The sequence below is a fragment of the Gouania willdenowi genome, chromosome 14 (genome assembly GCF_900634775.1).
Source record: "Gouania willdenowi chromosome 14, fGouWil2.1, whole genome shotgun sequence".
NCBI classification, from domain to species: domain Eukaryota; kingdom Metazoa; phylum Chordata; class Actinopteri; order Blenniiformes; family Gobiesocidae; genus Gouania; species Gouania willdenowi.
In genome coordinates this window covers 26,717,966-26,731,632 of record NC_041057.1, presented here as the reverse complement: position 1 = coordinate 26,731,632, position 13,667 = coordinate 26,717,966, and the positions used below count along the sequence as shown (strand labels likewise).

General features: G+C 36.9%; 1 protein-coding gene and 1 pseudogene across 1 annotated transcript; both read right to left on the bottom strand.

Moving 5' to 3' along the window:
* Window positions 1-3,903: 3,903 nt before the first annotated feature.
* LOC114475282 (forkhead box protein J1-B-like) lies at window positions 3,904-6,588 on the bottom strand (annotated as a pseudogene).
* Window positions 6,589-8,476: 1,888 nt separating this feature from the next.
* On the bottom strand, window positions 8,477-13,173 carry LOC114475281 (forkhead box protein J1-B-like). The gene is made up of 7 exons (XM_028465971.1): window positions 13,052-13,173; window positions 12,211-12,434; window positions 11,412-11,616; window positions 11,098-11,290; window positions 10,795-10,937; window positions 10,636-10,689; window positions 8,477-8,617 (listed from the first exon to the last, which is right to left on the bottom strand). The coding sequence occupies exons 2-7, from the start codon at window positions 12,390-12,392 to the stop codon at window positions 8,477-8,479; spliced, it is 918 nt and encodes a 305-aa protein (XP_028321772.1). The 5' UTR covers window positions 12,393-12,434; window positions 13,052-13,173.
* Between the last annotated feature and the right edge of the window lie 494 nt (window positions 13,174-13,667).

Here is a 13,667-nt window from a genome sequence, read left to right as displayed (position 1 = left end):
TAGTGAGTGTTTATGGTGGTCAGAGGGCAACTGTGGCTACAATAGTAGCTTAACACCACTAAGTGTGGAGTGAAAGAATAATGCCATAATTCTGTAAAGCGCTTTAAGTGTGTATGATAAATCACTAAATAAAATCCAATGTAATATTATTATCATTATTATTATTAAGCAGTGGGAATTTAAAGGAGTAACAGCTCGGTGTGTCTTAGAAAGAGAAGGGCAGCTGGAGAGTTTCCAGAATTTGAAAGAAAAACATATTCTGAGGACACTTGACTTTCATAGATACCTTCAGTTAGGTGACTACTACAGAAAAGAAATCCAGGCTGACCCTCTGGAGAAGTGAACAATATGATGTAAATCATAAAGAAAGCATATATGGGAAGTAACAAGAATGATTTCAACAATTTATCGTGGGTTAAACTCACAGAATTAACACTCAACCAATTATATTAAAATTGGGAGAAGGAGTTTAACATGGAAATTACACCAAACATCCACATGGGGTGCCAAGTGTAAAAATTTAGTATCAAAGTTGTAGCTAACACATTTTCATTATTTATCTCACTTTTCTCTTTTCCGCCGCCGGGAGAGAACCAGCCATACATATTACCCAGGCAGGCATTGGTGAAGAGGTGTGTGGGAGTGGCTGTGTGTGTCTCTGCTTGTGTATTAGTTGAGGTTACAAGAGGCAGGAACAATTAGCATATGTGTGAAACATTTAGATTCAACATTTAGATTTAGATTTGACATTTAACATTTAGATTTAGATTTAATATTTAGATTTAGATTTAAACATTTAGATTTAACATTTAGATTTAGATTTAATATTTAGATTTTAAATTCCTTGAGTTGCCGAAAGTTTACACACAGGAGTCAATGCCAGTGTATCAAGGAAATAATCCAACCAGAAGGGATATTGAAAAATGGCCTCACCTGAAACACATTCACTGACCTCAAAAAGACACAGGAATTAAGTTCCTGATTGGAACCAATGTGCCAAGAGCCCTGGAGCCATTGGAAGTGGTGTGTAGTGTAGATGGGGGACCATTTTCCACAAGGACTTTGCTGGGATGGACCGTTGATGGACCACTGGGAGGCAGCAGTAAGGAGACTGGAGACAGGAAGCCACATATAACTGTCAACAGGGTCTTGGTTGTCAACCTAGCGGAGCTTTGGCAAAAACGGGTCAAGAATGACTTCTCTGAGAGAGGTTTGGATGAGCAACTTTCTGGAATCTGTTGACCACTCAGTGAAACATCTGAATGGCAATTATCAGATCAATTGGCCATTAAAGCAAAGCACCATCTGCATGCCAAACAACAGAAAACCTGTGGAGCAATGTTTCCAACATCTGAAAGCGAGGCTGCAGAAGAACTTAACATTCTACAATGAGTATTACGCTTTTATGAATGAACGTCTTGTTAAAAGCTTCTCTGAGAAGGTGCCTGAAGAGGAGCCAGGAGTGGTGACTCACTTCAGAAAGGAACCTGTGGTGATAAAGGCGGACATCAAGTCCATGTTTCACCAGGTTCAAGTTACTCCTGATGACACCGATGTGCTCAGATTCCTCTGGTGGCAAGATGGACACCTGAGTGGAAGCCATCCCCTTTAAGGTCAAATGGAAGGAAAAACCACTTACCAGTAGACTAATACCTACCACAGCTTTACGGGTATCAGAGATGGACAGGAGCAGGAAGAACCTGAATTTAGGAGACCTCGTCCTCCTCATGGACAGCACAGCGCCTCGGACTTCTTGGCTGATGGGACGAGTGATTCAAACTTTTCCGGACCGAACAAGATTTGTCCGTCAGGTACATTAATGAGTACAGACAACATAAGCCAGGGGTTTCTTACAAAAGTATTTAAAATAAGTTAATGAAAAGCTAAATCTGCGGAGGCGGGTGCTGTGGGCTGAGTAAGCAAGAGAACATAGGAGGGGGAGGGGCTCTGCTGTGGAGCGGTGGGCCGTAACTCGGCTGGTGACAAATGGTCTGAGGCATCTCCACGAGGTGGGAGCGTTCTGAGGCGTGGCTACACCTAAAATGGCTGCCGGCAGAGTTTTTAAAAATTACTCATACATACATGAATGAGCCAAGGCAACATTTTAAAAAGTTTAATTTTATTAATATTAAAGTATTATTGAGCTTTTGCACTTTTTTTCCTTGACACATTTTATTTACAAATTGTATTGACTATTAGTGCTAAATTATCCATGTTGTCAATGGTAACAGATTTAAATTGTTTCCATGTACCAGTATATGTACGACATAAAAACAAAACAACATTTTGGTAGTTTGAGATTTGTTGTGTTGGGCAGGTCCCTTAGTTTAGCATTTTCAAGTTTTTAAAAATGTTAAACTCAAAGCTGCTCTGGGTTTTATTGAGCTTTTGCATTTTTTTTTTTTTCTTGACACTTTTTATTTACAAATTGTATTCATTATGAGTGATAAATTCTCCATGTGTTCAAGGGTAACAGATTTAACTTGTCTCCATGTACCAGTATTCTGCAAGATCTAAAAAAAAAAACAAAAGATATGGAATTTGCAGGTTTAAAAACCCTGTCTTATTATTGAAGGGACATTTGTTTTCCTTTTTTTTAACATACAATACAGTACATTTAGGAGCATGTACTTTTTTTACTTTTACTCAAGTAAGGGAGCAACTTCAATACTTTAACTTTTACCAGAGTCATTTTTTATTCAAGTATCTATACTTTTACTTGAGTACTGAACACTAGTATTTTTTGGCACCCTTGCAAAAAACACAAATTAGACCATTATGTGAGGTACTCAGCGCCCTATCCTTTCAGGGACCTGATCCGTAATAAATCTTGCCACATTTCCCTTGCATACAGTAAACATCTCATCTATAAACTTAAATAAAAAGGAAGAGATAAAATCTTGCATAAATGGAACTTAATTTATTTTCCCACAAAGGCACCTTTATATAAAATATATGTTCTGCCAAAATGTGCAATTATTTGTTAAATTAAATAACACAAATTCATTCAAATCAAAATAATAAACAAATCTCTAAGTATAGCTACATTAATGAACTGCAAAACTGAGAAAATACCCAGCATTCAATGCTGTTTTGGTGCCGTGCATTCACTTTAATCTGATTGGTCGACTATGATGTGATGCATTTCATTGTTTTCTGGTCATTTCATTTTTCATAGTTTCACAATGTCTGTTGATCATTTTAAAACAAAAAATTAAAATGTACTCAGTAACTGTTGGGTGCAGAAATGTAACAAATTACTTCTTTTAAAACAAACTTAAGCACAAGTCAAATCACTGATTTAGAAACATACTCAAAAAAGTACAAGCACCCATAAAAGCAACTCAATTACAGTAACGTGAGTACTTGTAATCCGTTACTTTCACCTCTGATTAAGTATTACTAGCTTCTGAAATATCTTTGTTTGAATTTAGACTAACACATCACTATTATTTAAGCCCAAAATATTCACGCAGCGTGTCCTTCATTGTGTCATTTTTTAGGGCGAGCTGTGTCGGTTTGATGTCATCATCCTTGACTTTCAGTGAAAAAGTGAAAAAAAATAATCATTTACAGTCCCAGGGAACAAAGCAGGTTATGGAAGAAATGTCCATGTCAGTTATTTCATTTTATATATTTATTTATTTATTTAGCACACATTAGGAAAACTAATATATAAACAAAGTTCACAAAAATTGATCTCAAAAGACAAATGAAAATACTGGACAAAATATTATTGAAGATCAAAAAAGAAGTACAAACTTAAAACATATATACATATTGTAATGACTCTAGGGTTTAGTGTTCATGCTGTTGAACTGTTATTTTATCATTGTTCCTATCTTTCATGTTTTTGTCATTATTGTCATAGCAACGGGATGGGAGTGGGCCAGGGGGGAGGGGTTATGAGCGAGTGGGATGCTGAAAGCCTTGATCCAGGGTTGGGGGTATGGTCTCTGTCTCCACTGTGACCTCCACCCATGGCTGCACCTCTCCTACCCCTGACTGCTCGAAGAATAACATCAAGGACTGATCCAGATTCACCAAATGCTGTTGGTCCTGATGCTGATGGAGATACTGCAGAGGCATTTGGAGCTCTGCTAGGTTCACTGTGTCATCCATGGTGGTGGCACACAGGTCCATGTGGCCGTAGGACAGCTGGTGGTTCATGACATCTTCTCCTCCTCCTTCTCCCCAACACCTTGCCAGCTCTCCTGTTGGTTGCTGAATCCCCTCCACCTCACATTCCAGGACCCTAACAGCATCAGTGTCCAAATCCTCTAAGGTGCTACAATGACCACCAACAATGTCATTACACGCAGCTGAAAGAATGTCAAAATCCAGCGGCGTCTCTGTGGACCTCGTGGTCCCTCTATTGTCTGTAGACGACAGGGGCATCTGTTAAGGACTCACACCTTCAATAGAAGAAGAAGGGTTTGCAGTGCCCTGATAGCCCTGAAGAAGTTCCCTGGGTGTGTAGATCCTGTTGACAAACATGTCTATATACTCTGGGTCGATTTGCCAAACTCTTTCCTTGCCGGACTTGTCTTTCTGTCGAGGGACGTTTTTGAAACACTTCTTGAGGGACAAGAAGTGACGAATAGAGTTCTGTAACAATAAAAACAATAAAAACAAGATTTTATGACAAAGTCATTGAGCAAATATGAGTAAGTGATGAGAAATGAAGGGAAATGGATACTCATGATTAATAAAAGAGGGTGTTGGTTACCTGCCAGCTGGGCTTTGCATGTCTGTAGTAGCAGAAGTTCTCTTTGATCCACTTACAGATGGTGGACAAAGTGACTTCGTGCTGTTCGCTAGCCTGCATGGCCATGAAGATGAGAGAGTTGTAGGAATGAGGTGGTCTGACATTGGGGTTGGTCTTGTAGTCCACCTCCACCAGAGGGACGGGCTGAATCTGGATGCGAGGGTACCTGGGTTGGGGTCAATTACATTTTTTGGTTAGATTTACGTTTTCAATTACCCATATTCAAATTACAATTCAATTACATTTACAGTAACCAGCATTTTTCCAATCACAATTAAACTACAATTATTGTTAACCTCAGAAAGTCAATTACAATGACATCTTCAATTACTAAAGTTCATATACAATAATCACAATTACAGAGAATGTAATAAATAAGTTTCATAATCAATGAAAATACAGGTTTTAATATTTTTGCTGTGGGCGTCTGAGGCTTTTTTGTATCAGTATAACCCAAGATAAAATGTGAGAAAGCTTGAAATGAAACAAATTTTAATAATTGTTAACTACATGTGTAGAACTGAACATAAAACTGTAACATGGTTCCTCAGGTTTGCATTTAATTATAATTGACAATTTGTCTAGAATTTTTATGGCAATTACAATTACAATGTGAAGTATTTAAACTCAGTTAAAATGTTATTGTGACTACGACATGGCAACTGATTTGTTATATTACAATTAGAATTATAATTACGCCATAATTCTAATTAATCATCAATTGCGCGATTACAATTATAATTGACCCCAACCCTGGTACCTGGAGAACAGGGGACCAATGGTAGAGTCGCTGCCGAGGCACTGAGGCATCCCAGTGGCTGCGGTGTCTACCGCGGCGGGGCTGGACGGAGAGTCGGTGCCAAGGCTTTTATGGAAGATCTGCTCCTGGGAGGAGGGACCCCCGGGGCTGCTGGGCCGCTCCGGGTCTGCAATGATCGTGGAAAAGTTGAGGAGCCAGTCGAGGTTGGTCAGGCAGTCATCAAGGGGGGCAGGACCGGACCCCTGGACATGACCCTTCGGATACATCCCCAACCTGTCCGCCTTAAACCTTTTGGCTTTAGGCATCGTCAACACCGGTCTCCTGGTTTGAGACTGAAGATGTTCAAACTGGCATGGAAAATGAAAGAGTGGAAAAATCAACATAAACAAATACATCAAAAAATACCAGTTTGCTGCAGCTTGGTTCTTAACCAGAACAATGAGGTCAGAACACATTAGTCTTTAGTCAGTTTTATGTGGAGCTGAATGTAAAAACTTGGTCACTGTTTCATAGCTGACATACTTTGAACGTTGAGCTCACTTTCACCACATTTAGCTCATTTTTCTTTCATTTGAGAGACAAATGAATGTAAAATAGCATGTTTTATGTCATTGTTAAAAATGTGTACACAAGAAAAATAAATATAACAGTAATTGTTCAATTGTAACATAAATGTTAAATTTAAATGTAAAGTTGAATCTAAATCTAAATGATACATTTTTATCTAAATCTAAAAACGTGAACTCACATGGATTATAACTACATTTTCAATATTATAAAAGAAACAATATTTAAATTTTAATTTTCACTAGATTCAGGAATTTATCTGAATAAATAACTATATTTGCAATATTACAAGTCCAGCAGTATTTACTAACTTGTTTCAGGAATATCCCTGAATGAATCATTAAAGTTTACAATATTACAAAAAGTTTTGCTCACAAACCTTGGTCACTGCTGACCTCTGTTGGTCAGTGTTTATGGGCTGGTTTTAAGGATATTAAACCTCCTTTAGTCGTATCTGAGAGTCTTTAGTGCTGTCACTGTTGTTGATCCTGCTGTAAAACTCACACTGCGGTTAATTCTGATCATCTTTCATCTTTTAGAATGCGTTACCATGACGATCCGTAAACACTGAGCTGCATTTAAAGCTAAACCGCCTGGTTTTGGCTCAATTGCCACTAGTGGGAAAATCAAAAAATGCATGATTATGAGCGGGGCTCCTGTAGCACTTTTAGCTTGAACAAAGAAGTTTTTTGGAGGTGAAAAAATCTTGTGTCTGTGGAAGTCATTAGCAGTGTTGCTAAAGATGAATAAATTAAAACAAGACTTAATAAACTAATTACCAATTTGTTCCACTCTATCATAACCAGGTGATCTGGGTTATGGTTAGTTAGTTAATGAATATATAATTAGTTATAAATATTACAATAATTAGTTGCAACTTTATATTAATAATGAACATAAACAGTATTTAAATGGTTTATAAAGCTTGTATAAAGCAATTGTTTAGGTTTTATAAACATCAATTCTACTTTATGACCATCCAACTAATGTTTATGATGCTCTGCACAGTGTTTATGAACCATTTACAAAGTATTATAAACATCTGTTCCAACTTTACAATAACTATCTAGATAATGATTGTAGACGGTTTATAAACTAATTATTAACCATTAGTAAAGTATTAAGTATCTAAAACATGTTTATAGATGCTTTATAAAGCATTAGTATATGATTATAATCTTCAGTTCCAACTTTATAATAACCATCCAAATAATAATACACTTCATAAAACATTTATAAACCATTAACAAATATCTGGTCCATGTGTCTCTGTAATGTTTATAGATGTTTTATCAACCATAATCAAAATGTACTAATCTTTGGTTAATCATTAACAAACACTTTATAAGGTGTATAAAATGTTGTGTGCGTCAATAAACAGTTAATATGATATAAATTATAGCATTACAAATCATTAAGACATTAACTATTTCATTCAATACATTTCATTGTTTGTTAACAGTAAATAACTACTAACTAAAAGTTAATTTACTATATATTTACCCTATACAGATTATAAAGTGTTACTAATATAACAATTAAAAACATATTCTAATATAGTTTTATTCTCAGAAAATGCTTTAATCTACTTTAACATTTAACAACACTGCACGGTGTTACAATTAACCCACAGTTGTAGAAATCCATCACTTCAGTACATCTGACCAATGCTTTGTTAAGAAACTCAATAAATATATCATAAATCACTTTGTTCACAAATACATGAAATAGGTGAACAGGGGAAGGTGAGCGTAGAACAATAAGATGTTTCTGGAAGCTTTGTCTCCTCTTCATCACTCTTTGGCATCAGCGACTCCTCCTCCTGTGATGGCGAAGATGACTTAGTTTTCTGGTCTGTTGAGACTATTCACAATAAGAGAGAATATTTTAGGAAAAATTACATTAGTTTCACTTTGGAAAACTTAGTCTTGGTCGATTTACGAATGACCTATGGACCCTAACATTTCAATGTATGCTGATGATCCAACAATATACTGTACATAGCAAAAACCACAATATCTGAACTTAGTAGTGTTTTAAATCGGGAGATTCAAGCAGTAGTGAAATGGATAAGCAGCAATAAATTAGTTCTTAATATCTCTAAAACAAATAGCATTGTATTTGGGACAAATACTACGTTACTGAAGAAACCCAAACTGAAATTCCATATAAATGATGTGACTGTAGAACAAGTACATGAAACCAAACTTTGAGGAATAATATTTGATAGTAAATTAACTTCATCTAAACACACATACACACACTGCAAAATTGAGCAGAAAAAGGCAGCACAATGTCTACTGCGTTGTCCAAACCAAACCAGCATAAATCACAGACATAACTGTCTTTCACGGTTAAATATAAGGAACAGACTTATTGCCTCATGCCGGCTCCAGTGCCTGCTCCCCACACCAGGCCGCCTCCCCTGGCTTCCCTCTCTGCTGCTGCTGCTCTGGGCCCGACACACTTGTGTCAGGGGAACACTCTGCCTGGACCCTCATCCAGGTCCCCCGCCACCCTCCCTGAAAGGGTTTTTGGAGAGTTTTGAACCCGCTCCTTAAGGATGAGTTCTATTTAGTTTGGTTTGTTTAGCCCTTGTGGTCTTTTAGTTTTTCTGTGAGTCTTTGGTTTTTCTATTTTCAAGTATGTTGTCTTGTGTTAACTCTTGTCTCTGTGTTTCCAGGGATTCCTGCTTGTGGTTCCCCCCCCCCCAGTGATGTCGGTGTGCTTGCTTTGTGACTGATTAGCTCCCTCATGTTTCCACTCAGCTTTTGCTGGACTTTTGAAATGAAATAGAAAACTACCAACATTTGGGTCTGCTTTTGGGTCCACACCAACCCCTACCCCTGACAGAAAGTTCTGTGACGTACAGGACCATGGTGACATGGAACTGTTAAATAAACAATCATCCGATTGGTAATTGTAAATTAGATGTTATTTTTTCTAGCACAAAAGCAGTTCAAAGAATTTTTTTTTTGCAGTATCTCATTCCTGCTCCAGGATCAGCAGTCATCTGGTTTGTCACAAACACCGCCACGTTGTACTCTCAGGAAATAAAACACAACCACACGATAAAATATGAGGGTCAATCAATTTAGTTAGATACAAAATATGTCCAGATAAAAAATGATATATATATATTTATACACACACACACAGGTTTATTATTGAAGGGACATTTGTTTTCCTTTTTTAACTTACAATACAGTACATTTAGGAGCATGTACTTTTTTTTACTTTTACTCAAGTAAGGGAGCAACATCAATACTTTAACTTTTACCAGAGTCATTTTTTATTCAAGTATCTATACTTTTACTTGAGTACTGAACACGAGTATTTTTTGCACCCTTGCAAAAAACACAAATTAGACCATTATGTGAGGTACTCAGTGCCCTATCCTTTCAGGGACCTGATCCGTAATAAATCTTGCCACGTTTCCCTTGCATACAGTAAACATCTCATCTATAAACTTAAATAAAAAGGAAGAGATAAAATCTTGCATAAATGGAACTTAATTTATTTTCCCACAAAGGCACCTTTATATAAAATATATGTTCTGCCAAAATGTGCAATTATTTGTTAAATTAAATAACACAAATTCATTCAAATCAAAATAATAAACAAATCTCTAAGTATAGCTACATTAATGAACTGCAAAACTGAGAAAATACCCAGCATTCAATGCTGTTTTGGTGCCGTGCATTCACTTTAATCTGATTGGTCGACTATGATGTGATGCATTTCATTGTTTTCTGGTCATTTCATTTTTCATAGTTTCACAATGTCTGTTGATCATTTTAAAACACAAAATTAAAATGTACTCAGTAACTGTTGGGTGCAGAAATGTAACAAATTACTTCTTTTAAAACGAACTTAAGCACAAGTCAAATCACTGATTTAGAAACATACTCAAAAAAGTACAAGCACCCATAAAAGCAACTCAATTACAGTAACGTGAGTACTTGTAATCCGTTACTTTCATCTCCGATTAAGTATTACTAGCTTTTGAAATATCTTTGTTTGAATTTAGACTAACACATCACTATTATTTAAGCCCAAAATATTCACGCAGCGTGTCCTTCATTGTGTCATTTTTTAGGGCGAGCTGTGTCGGTTTGATGTCATCATCCTTGACTTTCAGTGAAAAAGTGAAAAAAAAATAATAATTTACAGTCCCAGGGAACAAAGCAGGTTATGGAAGAAATGTCCATGTCAGTTATTTCATTTTATATATTTATTTAGCACACATTAGGAAAACTAATATATAAACAAAGTTCACAAAAATTGATCTCAAAAGACAAATGAAAATACTGGACAAAATATTATTGAAGATCAAAAAAGAAGTAGAAACTTAAAACATATATACATATTGTAATGACTCGAGGACTTAGTGTTCATGCTGTTGAACTGTTATTTTATCATTGTTCCTATCTTTCATGTTTTTGTCATTATTGTCATAGCAACGGGATGGGAGTGGGCCTGGGGGGAGGGGTTATGAGCGATTGGGATGCTGAAAGCCTTGATCCAGGGTTGGGGGTACGGTCTCTGTCTCCACTGTGACCTCCACCCATGGCTGCACCTCTCCTACCCCTGACTGCTCGGAGAATAACATCAAGGACTGATCCAGATTCACCAAATGCTGTTGGTCCTGATGCTGATGGAGATACTGCAGAGGCATTTGGAGCTCTGCTAGGTTCACTGTGTCATCCATGGTGGTGGCACACAGTTCCATGTGGCCGTAGGACAGCTGGTGGTTCATGACATCTTCTCCTCCTCCTCCTCCCCAACACCTTGCCAGCTCTCCTGTTGGTTGCTGAATCCCCTCCAACCCACAGCAGGACCCTAACAGCAGCAGTGTCCAAATCCTCTAAGGTGCTACAATGACCACCAACAATGTCATTACACGCAGCTGAAAGAATGTCAAAATCCAGCGGCGTCTCTGTGGACCTCGTGGTCCCTCTATTGTCTGTAGATGACAGGGGCATCTGTTAAGGACTCACACCTTCAATAAAAGAAGAAGTGTTTGCAGTGCCCTGATAGCCCTGAAGAAGTTCCCTGGGTCTGTAGATCCTGTTGACAAACATGTCTAAATGCTCTGGGTCGATTTGCCAAACTCTTCCCTTGCCGGACTTGTCTTTCTGTCGAGGGACGTTTTTGAAACACTTCTTGAGGGACAAGAAGTGACGAATAGAGTTCTGTAACAATAAAAACAATAAAAACAAGGTTTTATGACAAAGTCATTGAGCAAATATGAGTAAGTGATGAGAAATGAAGGGAAATGGATACTCATAATTAATAAAAGAGGGTGTTGGTTACCTGCCAGCTGGGCTTTGCATGTCTGTAGTAGCAGAAGTTCTCTTTGATCCACTTATAGATGGTGGACAAAGGGACTTCGTGCTGTTCGCTAGCCTGCATGGCCATGAAGATGAGACAGGTGTAGGAATGAGGTGGTCTGACATTGGGGTTGGTCTTGTAGTCCACCTCCACCAGAGGGACGGGCTGCATCTGGATGCGAGGGTACCTGGGTTGGGGTCAATTACATTTTTTGGTTAGATTTACGTTTTCAATTACCCATATTCAAATTACAATTCAATTACAATTACAGTAACCAGCATTTTTCCAATCACAATTAAACTACAATTATTGTTAACCTCAGAAAGTCAATTACAATGACATCTTCAATTACTAAAGTTCATATACAATAATCACAATTACAGAGAATGCAATAAAAAAGTTTCATAATCAATGAAAATACAGGTTTTAATATTTTTGCTGTGGGCGTCTGAGGCTTTTTTGTATCAGTATAACCCAAGATAAAATGTGAGAAAGCTTGAAATGAAACAAATTTTAATAATTGTTAACTACATGTGTAGAACTGAACATAAAACTGTAACATGGTTCCTCAGGTTTGCATTTAATTATAATTGACAATTTGTCTAGAATTTTTATGGCAATTACAATTACAATGTCAAGTATTTAAACTCAGTTAAAATGTTATTGTGACTACGACATGGCAACTGATTTGTTATATACAATTAGAATTAGAATTACGACATAATTGTAATTAATCATCAATTGCGCGATTACAATTATAATTGACCCCAAACCCTGGTACCTGGAGAACAGGGGACCCCCGGGGCTGCTGGGCCGCTCCGGGTCTGCAATGATCATGGAAAAGTTGTGGAGCCAGTCGAGGCTGGTCAGGCAGTCATCAAGGGGGGCAGGACCGGACCCCTGGACATGACCCTTCGGATACATCCCCAACCTGTCCGCCTTAAACCTTTTGGCTTTAGGCATCGTCAACACCGGTCTCCTGGTTTGAGACTGAAGATGTTCAAACTGGCATGGAAAATGAAAGAGTGGAAAAATCAACATAAACAAATACATCAAAAAATACCAGTTTGCTGCAGCTTGGTTCTTAACCAGAACAATGAGGTCAGAACACATTAGTCTTTAGTCAGTTTTATGTGGAGCTGAATGTAAAAACTTGGTCACTGTTTCATAGCTGAAATACTTTGAACGTTGAGCTCACTTTCACCACATTTAGCTCATTTTTCTTTCATTTGAGAGACAAATGAATGTAAAATAGCATGTTTTATGTCATTGTTAAAAATGTGTACACAAGAAAAATAAATATAACAGTAATTGTTAAATTTTAACATAAATGTTAATTTTAACATAAATGTTAAATTTAAATGTAAAGTTAAATCTAAATCTAAATGACACATTTTTATCTAAATCTAAAAACGTGAACTCACATGGATTATAACTACATTTTCAATATTATAAAAGAAACAATATCTAAAATTTAATTTTCACTAGATTCAGGAATTTATCTGAATAAATAACTATATTTGCAATATTACAAGTCCAGCAGTATTTACTAACTTGTTTCAGGAATATCCCTGAATGAATCATTAAAGTTTACAATATTACAAAAAGTTTTGGTCACAAACCTTGGTCACTGCTGACCTCTGTTGGTCAGTGTTTATGGGCTGGTTTTAAGGATATTAAACCTCCTTTAGTCGTATCTGAGAGTCTTTAGTGCTGTCACTGTTGTTGATCCTGCTGCAAAACTCACACTGCGGTTAATTCTGATCATCTTTCATCTTTTAGAATGCGTTACCATGACGATCTGTAAACACTGAGCTGCATTTAAAGCTAAACCGCCTGGTTTTGGCTCAATTGCCACTAGTGGGAAAATCAAAAAATGCATGATTATGAGCGGGGCTCCTGTAGCACTTTTAGCTTAACATTTGTGTGATGTTCATATTGTTGTTACTCAGCCAGTGTTTGTGGGTCTGATGGACCCGTTCCATTTTGTGGCTTTTAATGCCTCACAATCAAACACTTTTATGTTAAAATACTGAACAGATGTTTACCTTATCCCAATTACAAGCAGTATAAACAATATATATGGTTAATATTTGCCCTTTACCTTTGTTAGGTCACATTTATAACTTATTATTTAAAACATAATAAAGAAAATCAATTAAAATCAAGATATGAGTGGAAAACATTTACAAGTGAAGCAAGGTTTTTCAAAACTACTGACTTTATTTCTTTGAACTA

What these genes read in the sequence shown, in the direction of transcription:
- LOC114475281 (XM_028465971.1), bottom strand. Translation starts at nt 12,392, where the DNA reads ATGCCTAAAGCCAAAAGGTTTAAGGCGGACAGGTTGGGGATGTATCCG. An exon ending in CACTTCTTCTTTTATTGAAG is followed by an intron (nt 10,938 to 11,097) that starts GTGTGAGTCCTT and finishes TGCTGCTGTTAG; the next exon opens with GGTCCTGCTGTGGGTTGGAG. An exon ending in CCACCACCATGGATGACACA is followed by an intron (nt 10,690 to 10,794) that starts GTGAACCTAGCA and finishes TTCTCCGAGCAG; the next exon opens with TCAGGGGTAGGAGAGGTGCA.